Raw genomic sequence first — 23666 nt, forward strand, 5'->3', positions numbered from 1 at the left:
ATGCGATTTTGGTCGTGAGTCGAGGAATGGAAAGCAACGAGTGCCGTCGGCGTCAGACTAGCAACCTCCCTTTGTCGTCTCCACCAAACTATCTCAAGACCGCCGTCCCAGAATCCCCGCCCTTGGCCTCCATCGCCCCACACAAAGTAGACCTCCCCTAGAAGAAAGAAACCCGCCACCCTTCGATTATGGGCCAACCACCACCGTGGCAGTGGCGGAGGAGAGATCCGATGGGGAGTGTGTTAGTGGCGACACTTTGGTTCTTCCCTGGCGTCGTCTATGGAGCGACGCGAGGGACCCTCTTAGTATACCCATAAGATTTGTCATTAATCAAACTTCGTAAAGTTTGACCAACTTTTATAGAAAAAATATCAACATTCATAATTTAAAATTAACATAGTTAGATGTACCATGAATTTAATTTTCATATTCCATAAATTTAATGTCATGAATGTTAATATTTGTAATAAAAATAAGGTTAAATTTGATGAAGTTTGGTTTTAGACAAAATTTATATGCAAAGTAAAAAAAGAACGAGAGGGAGTACATGCATGCATGCATATATACATCGGCCATGGATCTATCAATATCTTACTCTCCGCCTCATTGGTCCGTGAAGTTGCATTTTTTATCATCGTCAAGCGACAAATCTTCATATAGATGCATAGAATTCCAAACATTATACATGTACTGATAGATCGACTATAAGTCGATCGAGCGAGATGGAAGGGAAGGGGCATGGGGTCCGTATCTCGGCACGCAAACCAACACTACTATGAATAGCATGCAAGGTAAGACGTCTTCAACGGGAACATTCAAAATGCTCGTTTACATACGGCCCACTCGCGGAGCGATGTCTGCTATGCAACTGTATTCTTGTAGATATTGTTGGGCCTCCAAGTGTAGAGTTTTGTAGGATAACAGCAAATTTCTCTCAAGTGGATGATCTAAGACTTATCAATCCATGGAAGGTGTAGGATGAAGATAGCTTGTCTGAAACAACCCTGCGATCAAATACAAGAAAACTCTTGTGTCCCCAACACACCCAATACAATGAAAAAATTTATAAGTGCACTAGTTCGGCAAAGTGATGGTGATACAAGTGTGGTATGGATGGTAGATCTAGGTTTATGTAATCTAAAACTATAAAAACATCAAGGTAGAAAGTGGAAAACATCGAGCAAAATGGTATATTAATGCTTAGAAATAAGGCCCAAGCTTCATACTTTTGCTAGTGCAATCTCTCAACAATGATAACATAGTAGAATCATATGATCATCCCTTAACATGCAACAAAGAATCACTCCAAAGTTCCTATTAGCGGAGAACATAGGAAAAGGTTGTTGTAGGGAGCGAACCACCTTAAAATTATTCTTTCCGATCAATCTTTTGAGTTGTTCCTATAAGTGTCACAAACAACCCTAGAGTTCGTAATAAAATGACACCATTGATACATATCAATCAACCCTAATGTCACCTATATACTCCAATGTCACTTCAAGGATCCGTGGATTAATTATACGATATGCATCAAACAATTTCAGATTCATCATATTCAATCCAACACAAAGAACTTCAAAGAGTATCCCCAAGATTTCTATCAGAGAACGTAGTATGAAAACGTGCAATCAACAACTATGTATAGATCCCCAAGGTCACCGGAATCCGCAAGTTGATGCCATAACATATATCAAGTTAATCAATAGAATACCCCAATGTCACTACGAGTAACAGTATGCAAGACATACATCAAGTGTTCTCACCAATATTCAATCCAACATAATGAGATATCAAAGAGAAAGATTGAATTCATCACAACAAGATAGCAAGGGAAGAACACCATATGATCCAAGTATATTAACAAAGCCCGTGATACATCAAGATCGTGTCATCTGAAGAACACAAGGAATTTTTTTATAGAAATCTTGGGGTACTCTTTGATGTTCTTTGTGTTTGATTGAATAGGATGAATTTGAAATTGTTTGATGCATTTCGAATAAGTAACCCACAGATACTTGAGGTGACATTGACGTATCTAGGTGACATTAGGGTTGATTGATGTGTATCATATGATGTTAATTTAGTATGAACTCTAGGGTTGTTTGTAACACCTATAGGAATAACTCAATGGGTTGATTGGAAAGGATAACTTTGAGGTGGTTCTACTACCTACAAAAATTTCATCTTATGTTCTCCTCTATTTACGAACTTTGGAGTGATTGTTTGTTCAATGTTGAGGGATGGTTATATGATTCTATTATGTTAGCATTGTTGAGAGATTGCACTAGTGAAATTGCAACACAGTTTATGCTCACTTTTATTCCTTTTTTTGACTGAATCACTCACTTTTATTACTTGCTACCTTGTTGTTTTATATTTTCATATTACAAAAGCTTATATCTGTTATCCATACTATACTTGTATCACCATCTCTTCGCCGAACTAGCGCATCTAAATAATTTACCATTGCATTGGGTGTGTTGGGGACATAAGAGATTTTCTGTATTTGATTACATGGTTATTTGAGAGAGACAATCTTCATCCTACACCTGTCACGGATTGATAAACCTTAGGTTATCCACTCGAGGGAAAATTGCCGTTGTCTTATAAAACTCTGTACTTGCAGGCCCGACAACATTTATAAGGATAAAGTTGCGTAGTAGACATCAACTGGCCAGCTTGGGAGTGGTTCTCCGCGTCGGCTATCTCACATAGTGTGACGCCGGAGCAGGAAAGGGCCTACCTACTGCATTGGAAGTCGCACCATCTGGCGGAGGAGCGTGCAGATGCCAAGTGGCAGATGGAGCTGGAGCGCCGCTGGGCGCGTGGGGAGGAGGAGGAGCGCGTCTGACGGCCTGCGCTACCACCACATGACGTTGCTCGTGCTTGGGAGGCGACGCTCCCCTGGGCTGGTCCGACACCGGAGCTCATCGATCCCACCGGTCCAAGGGAGGACAACGAGGTCTAAGACAACGCGCGGGGCGCCGACTTTTTTAATGGTTAATTATGTTTTAATTAATTTTATGTAGACTTGGACCGGCGTTTGACTGGTGTTTTAATGTTTATTATCGTTGTTTTTATGATTTTCTGCTTTGTAGTCTGTGTTAAAAATTTGCGCTCGGGCCTGTATTGATGTACGCGTCAATCAAAATAAAAAAGGGAATATCATTGTTTGTTGGCTAATTCAAACAAATAAAAAACGGATCGAAGCATTGGATTTGCTCGTTGGAGTTGCTCTTAAAGCATCTCCAACAGCTGCGCTTCGCGTCGCGCCTAAAAAATTTATTTGCCGCGCGTACTTCGGCTGGTTTGGCGTATCGCGCAGCGCTGGCTCCAGCAGCAGTGCTAAAATGCAGCGCGCGCAGCGCGCAAAAATGAAAACATGTGAATTTGACACAAACAAGTTGTGCAGCCGCCCACTTTTGACAATCCGAGTTGATTGTCGACCATCGGGACCGAAGTGATCTCTTGGAGCGGTCAATTCCACTCACGTTCTGAGCATCAAAGTATTCTTTCATTCGCCCCCAATAAGCATCTCTACTTTGATCACCTCCAATGGATGGATCCCTCGACACTTGCAACCAAGTATTGCATAGTAATTTGTCATCGTTGAACAATGCAAATATAAGCTATCTATATGATGATGCATTGAAAAAATAACAAGAAAATAAAATTTGGAATTTTTTTCACCTTGGGGGCATTTCGTCGAACACGTGGTGCGCGTCGGCCACCGGCTCAACGAGTGAGCTCGCCGGCGCTTCGGTAGACGTCGCGCCGGTCCGCCGTCCTGCAAGATTCTTCTTCGTCTTCGAGCTCCCGGAACCGTCCGCCGCCTTCTTCTTGCCGGATGTTTTTCCTTTCTTCGACCCCACTGCGGCGGCACGGGACGGGACGGCGGCGGCACGGGACGGCGCCGGCGCGACGCCACCCGTCGGCGTGGTCATCCGCGGCGGCAAGAAGAGGCTGCGTGCGAGGCCGACGGTCGGCGGAGCTCCGGCGGTGGCAGCGCCAACGCTCGCCGCGCTAGGGTTTTCGACGGCGGCGGCGCGGGGGGGGGGGGGGGGGGGCTCGCGGCTGTATAGCTGGGTGAGCGGGTGCCGGTCTGCGCGTCCATGGTGGCAGGGGCGCTGGCGCCGGCTCGCGCGGTGCGAAGGAGGAAGAAAGAGAGAAAGTTCGCGCGCGCGCTCGAGTCTGCCGCGCGCGAAAGTGTGCGCTTCAAATTACCAGCGCGGGATGAGGCTATGGACAGCGCGTCCAACTTGTTTTAGCGCGCGGTTTTTACGCGTCCGCTGGAGCATCCCGTCCCGTCGCACGCGCGCTAAAAAAGGATATTTTTGAGCGCGGCGCTTGTTTTACGATGCTCTTGAAGATGCCCTTAGGCACAACATCTCACATCCCAATCCTAGCATTCCACATGGTTCCCTTTGCTTCAAGTATTGACACGTCCCCCGCATGATGTAACCCGGCCGCAGGTTAGATGCCTAGGCTGAAGGTGGTCTGGCCGCCATCACGAGGTGGCCGCCGCCGGAAAAGGATGCCCCCGCCACATCACCACCTCGATGATGTCCTTGCACGTACGTTGCTCGCTGTTCCGCCCGGCCCTCAGTGTTTACCTTTCATCGGCAAGCACGACGACATCGCCGGCGCGGCTAAATTACCGACCCGAATTGGCCGTTTGCTCTTCTGCGGTAAAAGAAGACGGGCCATTGCTGGTAGTGCCTACCACTCCGTAAACAGAGAACTGCTCACCGCTCCTGACGAACGAACTGCCTGCAGATCCGTGGATTCTGGAGGGTTCGTTGCAGGGTTCCAGATCCGCATCCCCGTTCGCTCGCAGTACTCACGTCGGGTGTCGTGTCCAGTCCAGCGATGAACAATATACTACGTACGAGTCGGAGCTGCACGGAAACTCGGTCCTTGTGTAGCCCATGGCTTCCCACGTTCTGGTCTGCAGCGGCGGCGGTCGTCCGGCTATGGTCTTGATGGAATCAAGACCGGTGAGATCAGGTCACGGGTGCCCGCTGCAGACCACACCTGGACCGGACCACCGTCTGCAACAAACAACACGCACGCATGCGCCTGACTGCTCCCTCTGTCTCTTCCTCTCCACCAGCCACCCCTCAAGGCGGCGAGGCACATTGTCAAATTGCTGTGAACAACCTGACCTGGCCGCCGCCGCCCCAGATTTATAGCTTATACGCTCGCCGGAGCGCCGTCGACACTTACGAGAACACTTCGTCAAGTGCAGCAAGAGAAATGAATGAAAACGCCAGGTGCAAACATGAATTACTAGGAAAAGACGGTACTGAATTTGATGTTGCATTGCAGTCCAGGTTCTCCACAGGGGCAGGAGAGGAAACCACCATGTTCCATGTGTCACATGGCATCCTCAGTCACCGGCCACCACTCACAACCACAACCTCTGCCCACCCAGTTCGATCTTGTGTACACGGACGGACGGTTTAACCATGGTGGACATGTGCCAAATATATAACTATGGCACATCACTAGAGCTAGTATACGATAGGCTAATGGGCGCCGGCTATGCGGCGGCGACGGCGTCCCCGCCGCCGGAGCCGCCGCCACCGCCTGACTGGTCCGACGGCGCCTCCCGGATGGATGTGATGGTGCAGTTCTGCTCCATGAGCTCGTCCTTCTCGATCTGATGCTCCCTGCACTCGTGGCTGCAGAATGCCACCTCGCCCCTGCAGGAGACACGGACAGACAGCAGAACTCAACCATCAGTCCATCTTGTCACAATGTCACAGACATCTTCAAAGAATAAATTTAAACCTTCTTTTATTGCAGTGAAGAAATCATGCATCTTTTTTATATTAACTTAACTCTACTCCTATGTGATTGATGACAGATTGCGACAATTAAAGAAGTAGATGGTTCAGAGTGACCAAGTTTTTGGTATGATAATCAAGCAACAACTCATATGATTGGCCGATTAATATTCTTTAATGCGTTGCTTAGGGGAGCACAGTATGTAGTCTTGACTCTTGACTAGTAAACTAAGTCTAAATGCATCCCGATAGTTTTATATTTCGGGACACGACAGTTCATACAAGATTCAGGGACCAGAATTAAAAGAGGAAACCAATTTATAAAGCTATGAGCACCCCATGCACCAACAGTGCATGTCTGATTAGTTAGCAAATACATACAGGGAGTACAGGTATTAATTAATATCCAAGAGCAAGCCAATAATGCATCGGCAACAAATAATATGCCGAGAGAAAAGGCTCGCATCGGCATATTCTGCGAAAAGTACAGGAGAGAATAAGATTCATACTTTGTACTACTAATTAAGAATTGATGGACTGCCTATACCAGCGCCGAATCAGCATTACCTTTCTAATGAACGAGGTTTGTCAAATTAGTGCCTGCCTAAATTAAGGATAGAAATTACTACTAGATTTTTCAGAAAAAGTAAGCGGCCGGATCATGAATAACCCCCTGCATAAACGAGGAGAGACACGAGACCGTCACGGAATTTCGCATCCAACCAAACATGTATGCAGAATCGTAGGCTGCCGGCAACATGATAAGAAGATTCGATCTAGGTGCAACCTTGACGTGGAAAAAACCGAACGAGCGGCGCGGAATTCGCATCGCAAAGCGACGTGAGAGACTGATCGGAGCCCGGCCAGATATCACCAGCAAGCCACCGAAACGGACAAAAAACGAAACGAAGGCCGGAGCACGAGAATTTCGCCGGACATTTCGTCGCAAGACGGAAAGAGAATGGGAAAAGCAGCGACGCCGGCGGTACCTGTAGATGTAGGTGTCCTCGCCGGGGCCGAGGGGCTTGGCGCAGAAGCCACAGGCCGACAGGAACGCCGCCGTGATCATCAGCCCGGCGAAGGCGTCCCTCCTGGGGGAGGGGTAGCCGCCGCCGCCGCCCATCCCCACAGCGCCGGCCGACACGGAGGAGGACGGGCCCGCGCGTGGATGCTTGTCGTCGTCGCCGCCGCTCCCCTGGCGCACCTGCTTGGGCACCGACGGCATCGACGCCAGGCTGGTCGTCCGGCGCATCAGCATGCTCCTCTGCCGCTTGCCGAGCATCTCGCCGGGCCGGATGCGCGCCGAGCTCGCTGGCTCCCGCCGCTGTCAATCTCTGATTCGGTACGGTGGCCTTTCTGCCCCGAGATTTGGAGAGAGACTCACTGGATGGTGGGGGGAGGGGTTTTGGGGCGGAGGAGCGGGGCAGGGGCATAAAAAGAGGAGGAGGGGCCGGGCGCGTGAGATCTGGGCCGTCCACTCCTCACTCGAGACACCTGGACGCTTGTCGATCTGGGGATTTTTGGTATGGAATTATGGCGATTAATAAGGCACTTGTTAGGGCCCCTAGCGCCGCCCACATATATCTGTGCGGTAAAACCATCCGGTTTTAGCTTTGGTGGAAGGAAAAATGGCTACTACAGTACACAGGAAAAACCATCCTATTGTATTTGGTGTTAGAGAGAGTGGTGAGCTATGTGAAAAACAATAGATAGAAAAAAAAACAAATCCATTATATTTCGTGTTAACATAACACCGAATCACATTATTATGATCTATGTTGCTTTTTAAAGTAATCAAGTTGTTTATCCTCATTAGTCTAATCTGTGGACTCTCCCACAAAAAAAATCTAATCTATAGACCACTGGCATGAGAGTTTGGCGGCGCACGTTTATGATGCGAGCTATGTGGGCTGCACACACCGTCTCTACGCGTGACAAGCCTATAAGGGAAACTGCAGCTGTGTTTCCGCAGTGTGCATCCGTAAATGAAGGCACGTCACATTTGGATGCACACACATCTTTTTTGAGAGCACTTTTAATAGAATGGTGTTATGTGGCTCGATAGGCTTGCGTCAACTTGTATCTCACTTTTTTGCCGGAGCACTTATGTGGCACGTCATACATCTAGCTTCGAGCTAGAGTATGACTTTTGTTTTTGTTTTTATGCATGTGTGATGGTACATGTCATGGCAACAAACAAGGATTACGTTACGCCACTTTGTTTTTCTAATTTTTTAGGTTTAACCCTATTATTCATAGACTAGGTGAGGTTCAAAAATCACCACGGCTGTATACCCCGTCCTAGTCCTACCTCCAATATGAAATATCAAAAGAATCCAACATAAGTTCACATTATTATGACCATGGTTGTTGTCATTTACTTGGGCCGTATTTTATTGCACTAATGTTTTTTATGTATTGGGTGGTAGAGTTTTGTAATTCTTAGATTAATGGCCTTTGGTGCCACATCATAATGTAAGACAAGTGGACAACACAAATTGTCTAGAGTTGGGAAACCACGGTCAAGTTTCGTCTATGTTGGCCCATAAACGAAGGCACATTACATTTCTTGTTTGGATTCACCCGTATGTTTTTCGATACCAATTTTAATGTGGAGTCACCGAGACAATATGGTTCAGTAGAACCGAGAATGACAACAGGCCTCACGAAGAAATCGGTTGGACCGAGTTTCCCAGATCGGTGAAACCGAGTTGCATTGAAAATGCATTGAAAATCAACTCTTTAACTGAAAATAGACACAAACTTTCACAGACCTTGAAAAAGAGAATATACAAAAACTGAAAGGAAACAAGAGAGAACACAATTTATTTATTTTTATATGTTTTTGAAGTATATACATACATATAGATGCGAGTTGTATTGTTCCAAGAAGGCATGCAATGAAAAATGTGAACCATACAAGAATATTCATCTACATTCGGGGCGGTAACTAGGTCACCTATATTAGAGTATACTGTCTTGAGGAGTCAAACAAGAATGCTTGATCATAGGTCATACTCATCGTTATGCGCAAAATGGGGTTACCATTTTTTGACTAAGCTTTTACTGTCTTCATGTCACTTGAGTTGCTTTACCTCATGAATTGGTGCAAAGCTATATCAAGGATATGAGTGCATGCCTTCGAATGATGTTGATGACGTGGCATGTAGGTGAACTTGTCGTTGATGCTCAAAGTTGATGAAGATCATCTTGAGTTGGGAGCTATCCTTGTCGTTTTGGTTCACTTTTCACCTATAATGGTTAGTCATGCCAGGAAGAACATAATATATTCAAATGACAAGAGTGAAGTACATCATCATATAACTGTCAAGGATATATTTTTGTTGTCTTCTTCCTCCATCTCCGAAGAAAGGATTATTGATACTTGGCCATGACAAGATTGCTTTTGATGTGAGTTTATGGCAATCTTGTGGAGTGTTATTCTTTCAAGTACCTACAAAAGGGTTAGATGCAATACAAGGGAGCATAGTTTTCCAAGATATAAAAATAGTGTCATATTAATAGCATCATGGAATGGATAATCAAGCTCATGCCCTTGCATGCATCCGAGTGAATCTAGCTCAAGTTTGAAGCATCAATGATGTTCAACTCACTCCTCAAATTAAAAAAATACTTTATCATCAAGTGGTTTGGTAAAGATATCAACTAATTGTTGTAGGTACAACATGCTTAAGATCTATATCTCGTTTACCAACATGATCATGAATGAAATGATGTCGCACTTAAATATGTTTTGTTCGAGAATGTTGCACGGGATTATAGGCAGTTTTCATAACACTTTCGTTGTCACACAATAATGGAACATTTTTAACATGAATGCCATAATCCTCAAGAGCTTGAGTCATCCATAGTAATTGCGCATAACATGATCTGGCAGCAATATATTCCGCTTCGGCACTGGATAAGGATATCGAGTTTTGTTTCTTGGATGACCAAGACACATGAGATTACCAAGAAATTGACATGTACCTGAGGTGGATTTTCTATGAACCTTCTCTACGGTATAGTACGAGTTGGAATAGCCAACAAGATTAGAAGAAGATCCCTTGAAATACCATATGCCAAAGTTTGGTGTATGTATCAGGTATCTCACGATTCTTTTCACAACCAATAGATGACACTCTTCTTGTTCGAGGTGTTCTGTGTGGTGGTTCTGCTCGTAAAATCTTTTCCGACCCGCAGTTCGGCATCTTCCCTGTTGATCTACACCTCAGCGTTGTCAGAACATATACAACAGTTGCACGAGTTCCTCGGGAGATACGATCCTAGGCTCGGACATGTTAGCCAACCCAAGTATCAGAGGCTACTGGATATACATCTCGGTTGAACCATAGAGGACGTTCCCATCATTAAACTCTGTTGAAATCCTTCAAACTTTTTATAAACCGATGTAATCTATGACACATCGGATGCAACCCGGCGTTGGAGCTTGGATACAGGAGTACACCGCCACACGAGAAACACTTCAAACGTGAGGTGTGGCGTAAAAACAAGAAGGCATTGATAAAGGGCAGGAACTTTAAGGGGCTCCTCGGATACCCGACGTGTGAACTCCTCGGATACACCTCGACGATCCTCAATATCACTAATGAGAAGATTTGTTGGACCAGTTTTCAAAACCGACGTCCGAAGATGAAGAACTGTTCGAAAGAACCGAGGAGTGTCCCCAACTTGAAGACCGGATGAGGAGTCTACTCATGGTGTCATGGAGTAGGGCGTACTAACCACGTCGTCTCCCGACTAGTGTGTCGGGCCGAGGACCCCCATGGCGGTTCACTAATAGGCCACTTATGGCAGCCCATGACTTATATGAGGAAGATTACACAAGACTTGGTGATCAAGACAAGGACTCCTCTCCATCGATGTAGCCGACTAGGACTCTTGTTATCCTAGGCCTCTAGTGCATTATATAAGTCGAGGCCAGGCTTGTCAATAGATCATTATGACATCAACGCAATATCATCCACCTAGCCCTAAGTTAGAACACATCTGACGATCTCGAGGTAGATCAACCTTGTACTTGATACTTCTCCATTGATATAAACAAGAGCATGACATAGGGTTTACCTCCATCAAAAGGGTCCAAACCTAGGTAAACATCGTCTCTATGTACCTATTACCATCCCTCTAAGATCCACAGCTCGGAACCCCCTACCCAGAAGTCTGTCGGTTTTCACACCGACAAGGAGACTGGTGGATGGATGTTATCACTAGTACGAGAAAGGCTACCAGTAGCGCTGGTTTTACCCTTACTAGTAGCGCTGGGGCCATAGCTACTGCTAACGCGCTACAGCTAACCTGTTAGCAGTAGCGACCGATTGAAAGCGCTGCTGGTATCTACGTTAGCAGTAGCGTTGGAATAAATAAAGCGCTAGTGCTAATCCACCGCTACTGTTAATATTCCAGTGCTACTGCTAATATTCCTGATTTTAATATTTAATTCGCATCATATTTTGTCCCCCTACGTATTTGTGCATGCTCTATACAGTGGTTTCATCATATCATAATAAACATGCATAATTTGCATCACATCATACACATAAAGTATCATGTCATATAATTCATCATCATCTTACGTACTCATCTAACAACTAATCATCATATTAATCATATACCAAGTTAAAATCTCGTAAAACAGAAAAACATCATAATAGTCATCATATGCATGCATCCTAATTGATCATGTCAAGTTAATATAAACCAGAATAACTTGTCTCTCATAAGACCTAGTCCTCGCTCCTAGGTATAATGTCATAAAACAGAATAACACCTATGTCTCCATGATGAAGCACAGAGATCCAGCGGTCTCCAACTTGTGGCTTGCGATCCTTCTTTATTTCTCTCCATGCTTCAATTTGGAGCCTTTTTATTTTGATTTGCGGTTACTCGAGTATGGAGCATTGAACTCAGCCCTCAGCGGCTTTTAATTTTCATATGACCTTCTGGGTGCATCGACAGAGGCACTACATCATTTGGCAGTTGTTGTTGAAGAACATAATAATAACCTAGTTAGCAATGTAATCAACACCATTTATGCAATAGTAGAGCGTACTTAATTAGGAAACTCTTACCAAGATATTTCGGCGAATGCCATCCGGCCTCAACCTATGCACTAGTGGCATGTAAAATGTATAATTTTGGCCAATTCCCAAATTATACGGGAAGTTATCCCTAGAAACCAGGACACCAACAAGAAAGTAGAGAAGAACATCCTTCTCCTCCCAAGTTAGATGTGATCCATACGTGTAGTGTGTCGTGACAATTAATTTCCGTAATTCACTCGAAGAAACGAAATAAGCTGTAAATTATAATTTAAGAAATTTAGTATATGGATGAACACCAACTATTTTTAAATATAGAATGCAAATTACTTGACAAATATGATTGAGGAACACACATGGAGGTAAAACAGGAAGCATATCGGCAACCACCCAAATGTCGATGTTGCGTGGCATATTATCTTCAAGACGAAGATCAAAGGTTATTTCCATACCCTCCTGAAATCCATATGCCTTGCAAAGATCTTTCCAATTTGGGCACCCTATTTCTGTGTGAAAAAATGAATTAAATATTTTGATAACAAATGTGTGACCATATATAGTCCTGAGGTTAGCGCTCCTCGTCTCTATTCTCTCGTGGTCTTCGAAACCGAACCTCTCCAACACATATCTTCTTGCATGGCAAGGGAGGAACATATCTCCATTCTCGTCAAGCTTCATGCTGAAGAACCTATCGTCTCGCAGGTAAGGCGTGTCGCGCATACCCCGACAGTCGCCGCAATATTCACACTTCCAATATTCATCGTCGGACATTTTCTCTTTTAATGTGGTAATTTAACTTATAATCCATGAAACATATTTGTAAATGTGTAAACAACAACCGTGACATTATATCGAAATAATTGAACATCTATATATAAACAGAAGCATGAATAATAAAAAGGGACCTATATTTGGTCGGAATGTTGATTCATTACCCTTTCCGGCAATTCCTAGGCACTCTATATGTCCTAGTTTCTAGCACTAGTCATGTCAAAATTCATGGAAATTTTGGGCATGACCTTTGCTAAAAAGTGAACATATGGAGCGCCTGAAATTTGCCGAAACGGAAATGAATCAACATTCCGGCAAAACATAGGCCACTCGGACATTCCGGCAAAACTTAGCACAACTTAGAAAGCAAAAGTGAGAAACTCACTACTGTTTTATGCATTAACACCAACAAAAGGATGATATTTTTAGTCTTCATTAATTGATTAATTAACTAATTAGTTAATTAGTTGGTTAGTTAGCTCATTCATCATCTTTGTGTGACTCTTTCTATCCTTTGGATGAATAGTGTCCAACATGTCATGCAAGTGCTGTAGGTTGGTGAAATATGTATGTGCCCCTTTTTTCCAGAGTTTAAATAAGTTGTTTGAAACCATTGATTGTCTAACTCAAACCTAATGTGCCTACTTACATGAAATTTACAAACATGAATGATTTATTTCACATTCTTTACATATTATTCAAGTGTGAACTATAGGATTTTTTTTCCTTCTTTCTAGTTAGCCCATCAAAAGATCTTCAACAAACATATCTTGATTTTCTTATTAACATGTATCTCAAGATGACATCTTGAACCATAAACACCGCTGGAACTATAGCTCCTACTCATTAGCCCATCATTCCAGGTTCATGTGGTTCGTGCTCATTTTATTTTACTAGTGTAACATAAAAAATTCATTAGTGTAACCATCAAAATTGTCTGAAACACCACTATCATAAACATCAAAAAATCATTAGTATAACCAAAAACACCACTGGAACCGTAAACACCATTTGAACTTTAGTGTAACATAAAAAAAATCATCAGCTCCAACCATGGAATTAAAACTATCCATCTCACCAAACTGATGGCCCTAAAATCAAAATGGCAGCAGCCTTGGGGTGCCTAGAGCGGGAGGGGAGGGGGGTGGCGGCGCCTGGAGCGGGGTGGGGGGCTTACCAGAGCGGTATGCAGAGGGGGCTTACCGAAGCGGGAGGGGAAGGGGACTTACCAGAGCGGGAGGGGAAGCGGGCTTACCAGAGTGGGAGGGGAGGGGGCGGTGGCGACGACGATGACGACGATGACGAGGGAGGCGGCGACGGCTTCAGATCGAGGAGAGGGGGTGGGGGAGTGGGGGAGAGTTAGGAATTTTTTACCACGCGGGTGGGGTGTTAACTCAACATAGCAGTAGCGCCAATTCCAGAGGAGCGCTACTGCTATTGTAGTTAGCAGTAACGCTTTTACCATGCCAGCGCTGCTACTACAGCTACTGTCGGTTACCTCGTTGGGCCCCTTTTAGCAGTAGCCCTGGATGCAACGCAGCGCGACTGCTATGGACCTTAGCAGTAGCGCTGGATTAGGACTAACGTTGTTACTATAGCTACTGCAGGTGGCCTCGTTGGGCCCTATTTATCAGTAGCGCAGAATATAAAGCCAACGCTACTCCTGAGGACATTAGCAATAGCGCGTTGTATTTCCAGCACTACTGCTAAGTAGCAGCAACGCTTGCTATTTGCTAGCGCTACTAATAGGCTCCTACCTATAAGGTTTTTCCTAGTAGTGTATCCCGGACCTTAATGCGGAAGCACTTCGGGAGTTTCTTCACGTGATGGAGCTGGCGGCCATCATCCTGCTTGAGGAGGCATCAGTCGATGTGCTGGTATGGGCGTGGAAGGGTGACCACTACTTCTTAGCTCGGACAGTCTACGGGGCTCTCTTTTGGCTTGTAATGCAATGCATATGCATGGATTCATCATAATTTAATACTCCCTCGGTCCTAAAATAAATGACTCAAAAATAACACAAATTTACACTAACTTTAGTATAAAGTTAAGTCATTTATTTTGAAACGAAAGGGAGTATTAATGTAATCTGATATTATATCTAAAACGATGTAATGGCCTATTGGCTTGCCCTGGAGAGTTACTAGTGACGGTCCTCCAGTTATATGCCCGTAGAATATAGCGGGTTAGTGGCTTGACCCGCCATTCATACCTGACCTGACGGGAATGTATCGAGTGCACCCGCACTTGTGATGCTATCGGTACACCGGATGTCCGAGAATGTTTTAAAAAATCTAACACGTTAATGCAACACCAATCTATGATGTCATAAAATTCCATATAAAATTTTAAAATATTGTTCAAGATACAAAAATGACTAATTTGCATGAGTGTGACATTGGACAAATCTAAAGCCCAAGTTATTTTACATATTATACGGAGTTAAATTTGTTAATTTTTGTTTTTCGAGTTATGTTTTGAATTTTGACTTTAAATTTTTTAGCAATCTACATTGATATTTGTGTAGGTGTGTTAAAAAATCAAAAAATTTAAACATTGTAAATGCACAATGAAGCTCCGGTGCATCGGTAGCACTCCAAGCATCGATGCACCAGATACATCCTCCCCCCTAACCTGACCTATCAATAGGGGTGTAGAACGGGTCCCGTCAGAACCCATGAGAATACTTAGTTAGCACAAATTAAGCTAAAACCATCACAGGCTCGCTACAAGTAAGATGGGTCGGGCTCCGGTTTACATCCCTACCTACCAATGACAGATGGCTCCGTTACCCGTCACTAAAAACCGAATTACCCGTGCGTCCGCCCATCACTTATAACCTACAGTGTCACAAATGACGGTATACCGGTTATACTTACGCATTCATTTCTATAATCACCTATAGCACAAGCCTCATAACCTAGCTTTTTGTAACGTCCCTTTTGACAGACTTTTGTCGAATAAATCCCGTATCTCTACTAAAAAAACAAGCTTCATAACCCAGTACAATACTACTCACTTTGCAGCCCAGACGAAGGTGATCCCGCGGTCCTCATGTCACGACACGAGCACAGCCGCAAGGGCGCCATCGACGACGACCCGCCGTAGCTTACGTGCCGAGCGAAACCGCAACCGCAACCGCGCCCACGCCCGCGCCGCGGGGAACCGTGCGTCGGGGTCGGGCGATCAAGGTGGCGGGCAGGCAAAAGCAGACGAGAGCCGTCGCTCTCCCCGCGCGCCCAGCCGGTTCCGGTCGTTCCGTACGTGGCGGCAGCCAGAAAAAAGGTTTTCCCGCCACGATCACGGACCCGGAAAGGGACGCGCTCCGTCCCTGTCACCGTCGCTCCGGGACCGGGACAGGAGGTCGGGTCTACGAAATAGCTCCAGCGACGTGGCCAGGGGACTGTGCGGCCCGTGCAACCGGCACTGCACACGGCGTCCTGGCCCGGACCAGGGGCCAAAGTTTTCATCGTACTGCCACGAGTGGACGGTCCGATTCGAGGCCCCAACAGCATCACTGTGGCGCTACGCTCGCGTGTCGAAACGAACAGGGACGCGGCACTGACAGGAATCCTCACGCAAAAAATGATAATAAAAAAAATGGAAATTCCGAGAAGAATCTCCGGCGCACGACGTCCCAACTCTCTGATGGATCGACTTAAAAAAACACACTCTCTGCTAGATCTCCATATACTGCTACAAACAAGCCAAGATATTAATTGACCGCGTGCGCAATCAGGCCGCCATCGCACGCAGCACATCGTCGTTGTTAACTAGCCAATCTACCGTCAACCCAACCCACCTACCCACCCAGCAGCACAGAACAGCGCCATACATGCAGAGGCGTCCGCACGCACCCAGCGACGACAACAGTCTAGAAGCACAGAGACGATCGAGCTGAAAAAGGAGGCATTGCACCGGCAGAAACAAAAGCAAGGGGGTCGGCTCGTTCGTTGCACCACAGCATCTGCACAAGCACAAACACTGTTCCTCCAAGGACCTGACGGATGTTGTCAATGTCACCGCGCACTGAACCTCCATTGCTGCCGGACCCTGCTTTACCATCCAGAGCTCGTTTTAAAACGGAAAAAGGAGGGAGGGGAGTGGGGGTTGGGGGGACGCATGTTGACCTCTGTCGTCTGGACGGCAGGCTTCAAAGCTAGCTAGCTCACGTTCCATTACCGCGTCGCGACGTAAAACTAAAGGACGGCGAGGAGTGAACAGAGACAGAGACAAACAGCCAGCATAAACTATAGCACCTGGCATCTATCTCGCCCAACCCAAGTCTTCGTCCATCGTCCAAGTATCTAGTTGACGCCACAGGTGAGATCGATCAACGATGGCCTAGATTCCGAGCTGCCCCCGGTTGGAATTCCTACGTGTACGGAGCTCGTGTCGCGCATTATAAAGCACAAAGCATACAAAATCTAGCAGGAGATGCGGTGACGACATGACACGAGACCAACCGGATCGAGATCTCACCAAGCCACGCTCGGTTCGTTGGCAGCCAAAAAAACCTCGGCACGCCAACAAACGTTCGGCAGGCCCGGAGGGCTGCCGAAAACGGCATGTTTTTGTGAGGGGTTGGCAAGGTGAATTGGCAAGAAGAGCGAACCGAGTGAGCTTCTACTCCTACGGCTATCTAGTCTAGCTAAGCCAAGGCATAGAAACCAACGGCTTCTGTGCGAGGCGCGGCGGCGCTACATGACTGAGCAGGCGTTCGGGTTCTCGTCGCTGAACAGGCTGGCGATCTTCTCGGCGCCGATCGCGTCCGCGCTCCTGGAGTGGGGAGACGGGGCCCACCTTTCATGGGCCTGGGCCGGCCCGGTGGCGCCGTAGTGGGCCGTGATGGCGGCGCTGTTGTCGCAGCAGTAGCTAGGATGATGATGATGCTGATTTCGGGGCCACAGCTCGGCCTTCTTGCCTGTGGACTGGGCCCTCCGCAGGACCGTGCAGGGGTCCACGACGCCGGTGACGGTCACCCTCTGCTGCTTCCCGTTCACCTCCACGCACTCCACCCCTGCGCGTGTCGACAAAACAAATCCACTGTCAAATAGGAGAAAAAAACTCGCTCGCTCCTAAACTATAACAATCACAAAAGTTTATGGACCCTAAGCCAAATCATCATAAAGAGAAAGGAAGACGATACTATTCGCTAACAAGCGAATCGACTGGACGCGATGCTTCTTTCTGTGTTGTGGCGACAGGTGTAGGTCGAGCCGGGAAAGGCTTAAGCAGAGACATGACAAGATGGGCATTATTGATCAGGAGCTACACTGTCCACGGTCTAGACGGCGAGGAACATAACATGGAAAGGCGTTGTCCCAGGCACGCGCACAATGGTGGCAAGTGAGCTGAGAAAAGAGTCAAGACGATGTGAGCGGCCTCAATGAGTGAGTGACCGGCCGACCGACAGGTGAAGCGAACTAACCTCTGATGCCGACGAGTGCCTTCTTGACCTGGCGCTCGCAGCGCTCGCAGTCCATCCGGACCCTGAGCTCCACTGTCTGCGGCTGCCTCCTCTCCTTCCTGCCGCCCCCGTGGCCTCCACCCACCAAGCTCGCCAGCAGCTGCTTTATGCCGCTTCCCATGGAGAATGGAATGCAGCAAGAGGCTCACTGAAAGTGAACGGATGAGTGAGTGAGCGAGTGAGTGAGATTGTGAGAAGGTGCCTAAGTGCCTAGCCTAAGGTAGCTGCTGCCCCTATTGAAGGCAATGGCAATGGGGCAGTGTCTGGCTTTGTATGAGGCCGGCCGGTGAACTGTTCAAAGGCGACCGGAAGAAGGCAATGGCGCCTCGGCGAGGGGACAGGAGAGACGGGCTGCTGGTGTGTGTTTGTGTGTGCGTGGAGGCTGACAAGAGAACACGAAGAGGTCGGGGAAAAGTGACGGAGCCGTGGCCCGTGGTGGTGGTGATGGTGCGAGGCCTCTCCTCTCGTGGTCTCATGCGACTGACGACGACGGCCGTGCATGCAGTGGCTCGGTGCGGGCGGTTGTGTGTTGCAGTAGGCCGAGCCTTTCGGCTTTGGGAGAGCGGTGCAGCGCAGAGCTGCAGTGCAGAGCGCAGGGCGCAAGGAAACGCCTGCAAAAAGCTGCAGCTTGGGCAAAAGGGATTCGCACATGCGTGTGAAACATCACTGCCAGTGCCATCGATGGACGGATGACTGCACGGACACGGACACGGACACGCTCTTCTTCTTATCCTCGCTTCCAGCTCCATGGTTTTCGCACCGTTTCCTTCCGCTACAGGAAAAACTATGGGCACATGTCGTGATGCTTAGCAGGCAGCAAACCGAGTGTTCTATTAAGATCGACGACCGACAGGCGAGGGCCCATTCGCCGGCGGAGTTCTACCCCTACCCCTACGCTTAAACTTGGGAAGCACTTCCGAAACAGACGACATGCGAGACTTATGCAATATACAGGGGGCTATCATCGGTTAGGTTTACTCAGTAGCTAGTTCATGAGATGAAGAACACGGTGGAGATAGTCAGTAGCAGGAGCGAGCAACAGTTAGCAAGCAGCCTATGTAGGTTCGACGGCGGCCCGCTCGAGGAGGTCGGCGCCTTGCCCGCGACGGCGGGAGGCGTCACGGTGGGGGAGGTCTGTTGCTCGCTCGACGGCAGCGGAACACCCGGGCTGTTGTGCTGCGACGGGCCCAAGGGTACGGTCGTGCTGTTGTCAGGATCATGGCCTGCGTACACGGGACTCAGCATTAGCATTTTCGTGGAATAATTGGGAGGTAGGCAGGAGTACATGTGATTTATTGCTAAACTGTTTCAGACTTACATTCAGATCGGTACCAGCCCAGCTTCATGTTCTCTTTGTCAAAGACAATGTGGTATCCAGTCAGGAAGTTCTCTGCATCCACGGATACCATGTGAGCTAGTTTACAAAATAAAAATAAAATTTCAGACGACAAGTAACCCTGGATTTTAAGCACTCACGTCCAATAATTCCAATAGGCTCTGGTGACTTCTGAAGAGCTAAGCAAAAGCCAGCAACCGATCCCTGAACATTAGCAAATGAGATGATATCACTGAGCCAGAAAACAGCTACAGTTATACACTTCTGTTCCATAGAACTTTCCTAATGATAGATATGGGTTTTTTTCTCTTGAAAAGATGCGTCTGTCTTTTGTATAGAAACATACTGGTTTCGTATCACATGTATATGCTACAACAAATCATGCAGTAAGTTTATGCGCTGTGAGCACCTTACAAAAGGACTCAGCTGTCAAAAGATAATTGTCATCACTACTGGTACTCTCATAGTTTACCTAGACTTTGATTTTATTAAAACCTAACATGTGCACTGAGCATATAAACAATTCATGACAGGTTTAGTTCCGACCACACATGCAAACTTCAGATTACACTATACCAACTATTAATAGATGAGGTTCTCCAAAAAAGAAACTTTTAATAGATGATCCCAACAAGCGTCAAACTGTAGAAAACATTCTATTACAATCTTGTTTTCACAATTGAGCCATTTTACGCAGCAGCTATCTGTTTATTCAATAAACTGTGGGAGAACAACACAATGGAAGGAGCCTTTGAATGTACTCCCTACGTAAAGAAATATGTAAAGAAATATATTTCTTTACAGAGTGATCTAAGAGCATTTATACTACTCCCTCCGTTCCAAAATAATTCAAGTTCTAGATTTGTCCTGAGTCAAACTTGCTTAGGTTTGACCAAGTCTACAGAAAAGTATGCTAAGATCTACGACACCAAATACGCATAGTACGAAAATATATTTTATGAAGAATCTCGAGACTAATTTGGTATGTTAGATGTTAATATATTTTTATGCAAGGGAGATAACTGGAGACAGCTCTTTAAGAAAGAAGAGAAATATACAGATGGAGTCAATATGCGTATAGGAACTTTGTTCTTGGGAACATTCTTTATAAGGTGTCCTGCCTTGGACACTTGGACAGCAAGGCACCCTGTCAACGCCTTGCCATTATGCCCGCTTTAGGTGCTTAGGCGTCGCTTAGGTGTCAAGGCGGTAGGTGGTCGCCTTAGGTCGCCTTACCGCCTTACAGACATTGCTCGGGAATGCACACAACATAACTTGCAATTTTTCTCCTGAGACAAAAGGACATACCTCCCCGTCCTTGAGTACAATTGTAGGATTAACAGCCTGAAAGCTCTTGTTTGCAGCGAAAGTAAGAGTTACAGTTGGCACGTCAGGCATCTTAAGAGGACTGAAATCACAAACCAGTGCAAATGAAAATGTCAAAAATCAAACTAGTTCCTGGTGAGTGGTGACCTGAAGTGCAGTCAGAATTTGGAAGTTACCTAGCACTGTAGCAGTATTCAAAAGAAGCATCTTCCTGGGTTATTCTTGGGGCATGAACTTGTTTGTCAAACTGCAAAATTATAATAGATCAGTGACAGAATTTATCTATGAGTGAAATATCTGTAGAGAGGTATGTGTCGACCTCGACAGCGACAGCCTTGTAAACATTCAGAGGAAGAGCTGTGAATGATGTTCCGCTATCAACTAAGGCCTCGAAGCTAGTAGCCTCAAAACATTTATGGCCAACACAAGATTTGTCGACATTAACAGCATAAGTTTGACTGGGAGAAAAAGAAACAAGGATGTCAGTGGAGCTAGAAATAACTTAAGAATTACTAGAGCAACCTAAGACCATTCCAAGGTACTCACTATTTGCCATATAAAGGAACAAATGGCGTCGACTGTTGGATAGACACTCCTTGATCACCGAAGAAAATTCTCCCAGAATCTTCCTTAAAACACATCGAGAAGGAATTTCGAACTAATCCAGCTCTTGCAAGGAAGCTAGGAACTGAGATATCCGCCATCCCAAGTCCAAGAAGCCCATCTGGTGCAATACCATCCAAATAGCTACCGCTTTGCTTCCTACCACAACTATAAAAAAGGATATGCTAATTTGGTAAAACTGGAAAACCACAACAATCATGAGACTAGAATTCTTCAGTACACAAGCATTGTGCGTGATTCCAACCATTTTGTTTCAAGAGTGCATAGAAGGACAACACAAACACAAAACAATACAATGCAAAGATCGGTGACAGCTTAAAATGCCATCTGTAGGCTACTGGATGAATATGAATATATGATGCAGATCCAGGTGGACACAGTATGCAAATACCCACACCAGAAAACAAGAAGAAATGGAGAATGCCCACAAGCAGGAAAAACACACTAATTATGACTGTTACTTGCCAAGCATAAACTCATAGAGAGAGCGATGACAGCTGGTACAGAACTTACCCTATAACGACTGAAGCCTTCACTGGTGCATGGCTCTCTCTGGAGTCCAAGTGTAGAATATCCTCAATTAGTAAACCTGAGCTGGTTGTGTTTTCTTGAAGATAGTCAGTACTGTATGGGCAAGGCTGCTTTGGGCTTGAACAGCCTGAACCCGGCGGGCAAAGCTCATGGCTGCAGGGCAAATGCCGACTCGTTGTTGATTCAGCTGGTTTGTAAATCCCGAGATCTCTATCCTGCATAATAGATGCTCCATATATGACGGAGCACCTGCCAATCAATCATTGCAAATAAGCACTAAAACTGCTTCCCAATTTGTACAAGTCCTCTTGTCTGTGTATTTCTATCAAGTAATATAAGCAACTTTAGGATCGGTAAAAATCAACAGAAAATTTGCACCAGGGATTACTGAATGTCTCCAAGTGACAGTTGGGCTTAAATAGGAAATTATGCAGCTCAAGTTATTGCAACTTTTCAGTTAGATAAAACTGGTGGTTGGTATTGAGGTGCAAAACAAATATGGATCATGTATGCACAAGCATCTTTTTTTTGTAATAGTATGCGCAAGCCTCTAACGCAAGCATCTTGTCAAATCGACATGACCATCTCCAAATCCAGCATCTGCAGACCTTAACACAATGTTACTGTTCAAAAAAGGGTGCGTACCAAAGTTTCACGGTAGCCAGCCAATGGAGCGCACTCAATACAATCACAGGGTACCCAGAACAGATCACTTCCAGTATCCAATGCGACCATAAAGGAAGTGTTCGGTGTCCCGACATCCACCCATGTGTAATACAACCTGCACAGACAGAAGTAACACCATCAGTAATCAGTAAAGCTAAGCTTCGGCCCATCATAGATTCACAATGTAACACACACACCCCACAAAGCAAAGCAACTTCTTGCTTTCCAATGCTGCGTTCCTCTATTACCAAATGTCATGTGTAAAACTAACTGGGTATGGTGTAGAGCATTGGAAAATAAGCTTCTGCGTTGACAGCGCAGTTCAGCAGCGAGAGGTGAATGAGGAATGCAGCAAGACCCGACGGCCGAGCCGCCGGGGCGAGGGAGCGAGCGCGACGCACCAGCCGAAATCGTTGCCGGGGGAGAAGATGCCGCCGGCCTCGGAGACGGAGAGGAGCTGGTGCTTGCGCTTCTGCCGCTGGAGGTCGCTCCGCACCAGCGCCCGGTAGTAGCCCCCGCTCCCGTGCCGCGGCCACCGCGCCCCGTGGGGCCCCGCCGCCAGCCGCGCCTCGTCGGAGAGCCGGTGAACCATCCTCGTCGAGAGCGTCGCCGAGGCAGCCGGCGCCGGCGCCGCCGCGGCGAGCAGGGCGAGGAGGAGGAGCGGGAGGCGCATGGGTGGATCTGGACTGCCGACGACGGATCTGCCGGGAATGCGGGGAGGTGGCCGGAGGAGGGAGCCTGGGGCTAGGGTTTGCGGGGTGGGCGGCGAGGAGCGGGGAGGTGGCGGTGGTGGTGGCGGGGGTGGGTGGGGAGCGTGACGGTGGAGGGGTTGCTTGGGCGGTGCGGTGGTGGTGATGGTGGCCTGGAAGTTTGCGCAGAAAAGAGGACGACAGAGGAGGTTTTGGCAGTTTTGCGAAATGGTCCTTGAAGAAGCGACGTTATTCTCTTTGGGTCCCGCCTACCAGAGCCGTTGCCACTCATTGGTCTCTCGGTTGCTACTTTTGTCACTTTTGTGTATCTTCTGTTTCTCTTTTTTTTTTAGAGAAATGCCATCATGGCGCTTTATATTTCATGTGCGAATGTAGATACGT

General features: G+C 46.6%; 3 protein-coding genes across 4 annotated transcripts; all 3 read right to left on the reverse strand.

Moving 5' to 3' along the window:
* Positions 1 to 5257: 5257 nt before the first annotated feature.
* LOC123402437 (FCS-Like Zinc finger 7-like) lies at positions 5258 to 7201 on the reverse strand. The gene is made up of 2 exons (XM_045096360.1): positions 6779 to 7201; positions 5258 to 5705 (listed from the first exon to the last, which is right to left on the reverse strand). The coding sequence occupies exons 1-2, from the start codon at positions 7069 to 7071 to the stop codon at positions 5543 to 5545; spliced, it is 456 nt and encodes a 151-aa protein (XP_044952295.1). The 5' UTR covers positions 7072 to 7201; the 3' UTR covers positions 5258 to 5542.
* Positions 7202 to 17027: 9826 nt separating this feature from the next.
* LOC123401269 (heavy metal-associated isoprenylated plant protein 23) lies at positions 17028 to 18934 on the reverse strand. The gene is made up of 2 exons (XM_045095027.1): positions 18054 to 18934; positions 17028 to 17642 (listed from the first exon to the last, which is right to left on the reverse strand). Exons 1-2 carry the CDS (start codon positions 18211 to 18213, stop codon positions 17323 to 17325), a joined length of 480 nt encoding a protein of 159 aa, XP_044950962.1. The 5' UTR covers positions 18214 to 18934; the 3' UTR covers positions 17028 to 17322.
* Positions 18935 to 19031: 97 nt separating this feature from the next.
* LOC123401267 (aspartic proteinase-like protein 1) lies at positions 19032 to 23405 on the reverse strand. Of its 2 annotated transcripts, none has more exons than XM_045095025.1 (10): positions 22977 to 23405; positions 22555 to 22690; positions 21892 to 22124; positions 21301 to 21525; positions 21074 to 21212; positions 20931 to 21001; positions 20737 to 20836; positions 19569 to 19632; positions 19411 to 19482; positions 19032 to 19315 (listed from the first exon to the last, which is right to left on the reverse strand). In XM_045095025.1, exons 1-10 carry the CDS (start codon positions 23246 to 23248, stop codon positions 19083 to 19085), a joined length of 1545 nt encoding a protein of 514 aa, XP_044950960.1. In that variant the 5' UTR covers positions 23249 to 23405; the 3' UTR covers positions 19032 to 19082. The 2 variants fall into 2 exon arrangements, with proteins under 2 accessions (XP_044950960.1, XP_044950961.1); XM_045095026.1 differs by having other exon boundaries at positions 21892 to 22158; positions 22977 to 23120.
* Between the last annotated feature and the right edge of the window lie 261 nt (positions 23406 to 23666).

The sequence above is a fragment of the Hordeum vulgare genome, chromosome 6H (assembly GCF_904849725.1).
Source record: "Hordeum vulgare subsp. vulgare chromosome 6H, MorexV3_pseudomolecules_assembly, whole genome shotgun sequence".
NCBI lineage: Eukaryota > Viridiplantae > Streptophyta > Magnoliopsida > Poales > Poaceae > Hordeum > Hordeum vulgare.

Excerpts from the sequence above, each read along its gene's own strand:
- LOC123402437 (XM_045096360.1), bottom strand. The coding sequence starts at position 7,071 with ATGCTCGGCAAGCGGCAGAGGAGCATGCTGATGCGCCGGACGACCAGC. Across the intron at positions 5,706-6,778 it reads GAGGACACCTACATCTACAG|GGGCGAGGTGGCATTCTGCA; the intron begins GTACCGCCGGCG and ends TGTCTCCTGCAG.
- LOC123401269 (XM_045095027.1), bottom strand. The coding sequence starts at position 18,213 with ATGGGAAGCGGCATAAAGCAGCTGCTGGCGAGCTTGGTGGGTGGAGGC. Across the intron at positions 17,643-18,053 it reads GGCACTCGTCGGCATCAGAG|GGGTGGAGTGCGTGGAGGTG; the intron begins GTTAGTTCGCTT and ends CGACACGCGCAG.
- LOC123401267 (XM_045095025.1), bottom strand. The coding sequence starts at position 23,248 with ATGCGCCTCCCGCTCCTCCTCCTCGCCCTGCTCGCCGCGGCGGCGCCG. Across the intron at positions 22,691-22,976 it reads CCCGGCAACGATTTCGGCTG|GTTGTATTACACATGGGTGG; the intron begins GTGCGTCGCGCT and ends CTGTCTGTGCAG. Across the intron at positions 21,002-21,073 it reads ACAAGGCTGTCGCTGTCGAG|TTTGACAAACAAGTTCATGC; the intron begins GTCGACACATAC and ends ATAATTTTGCAG.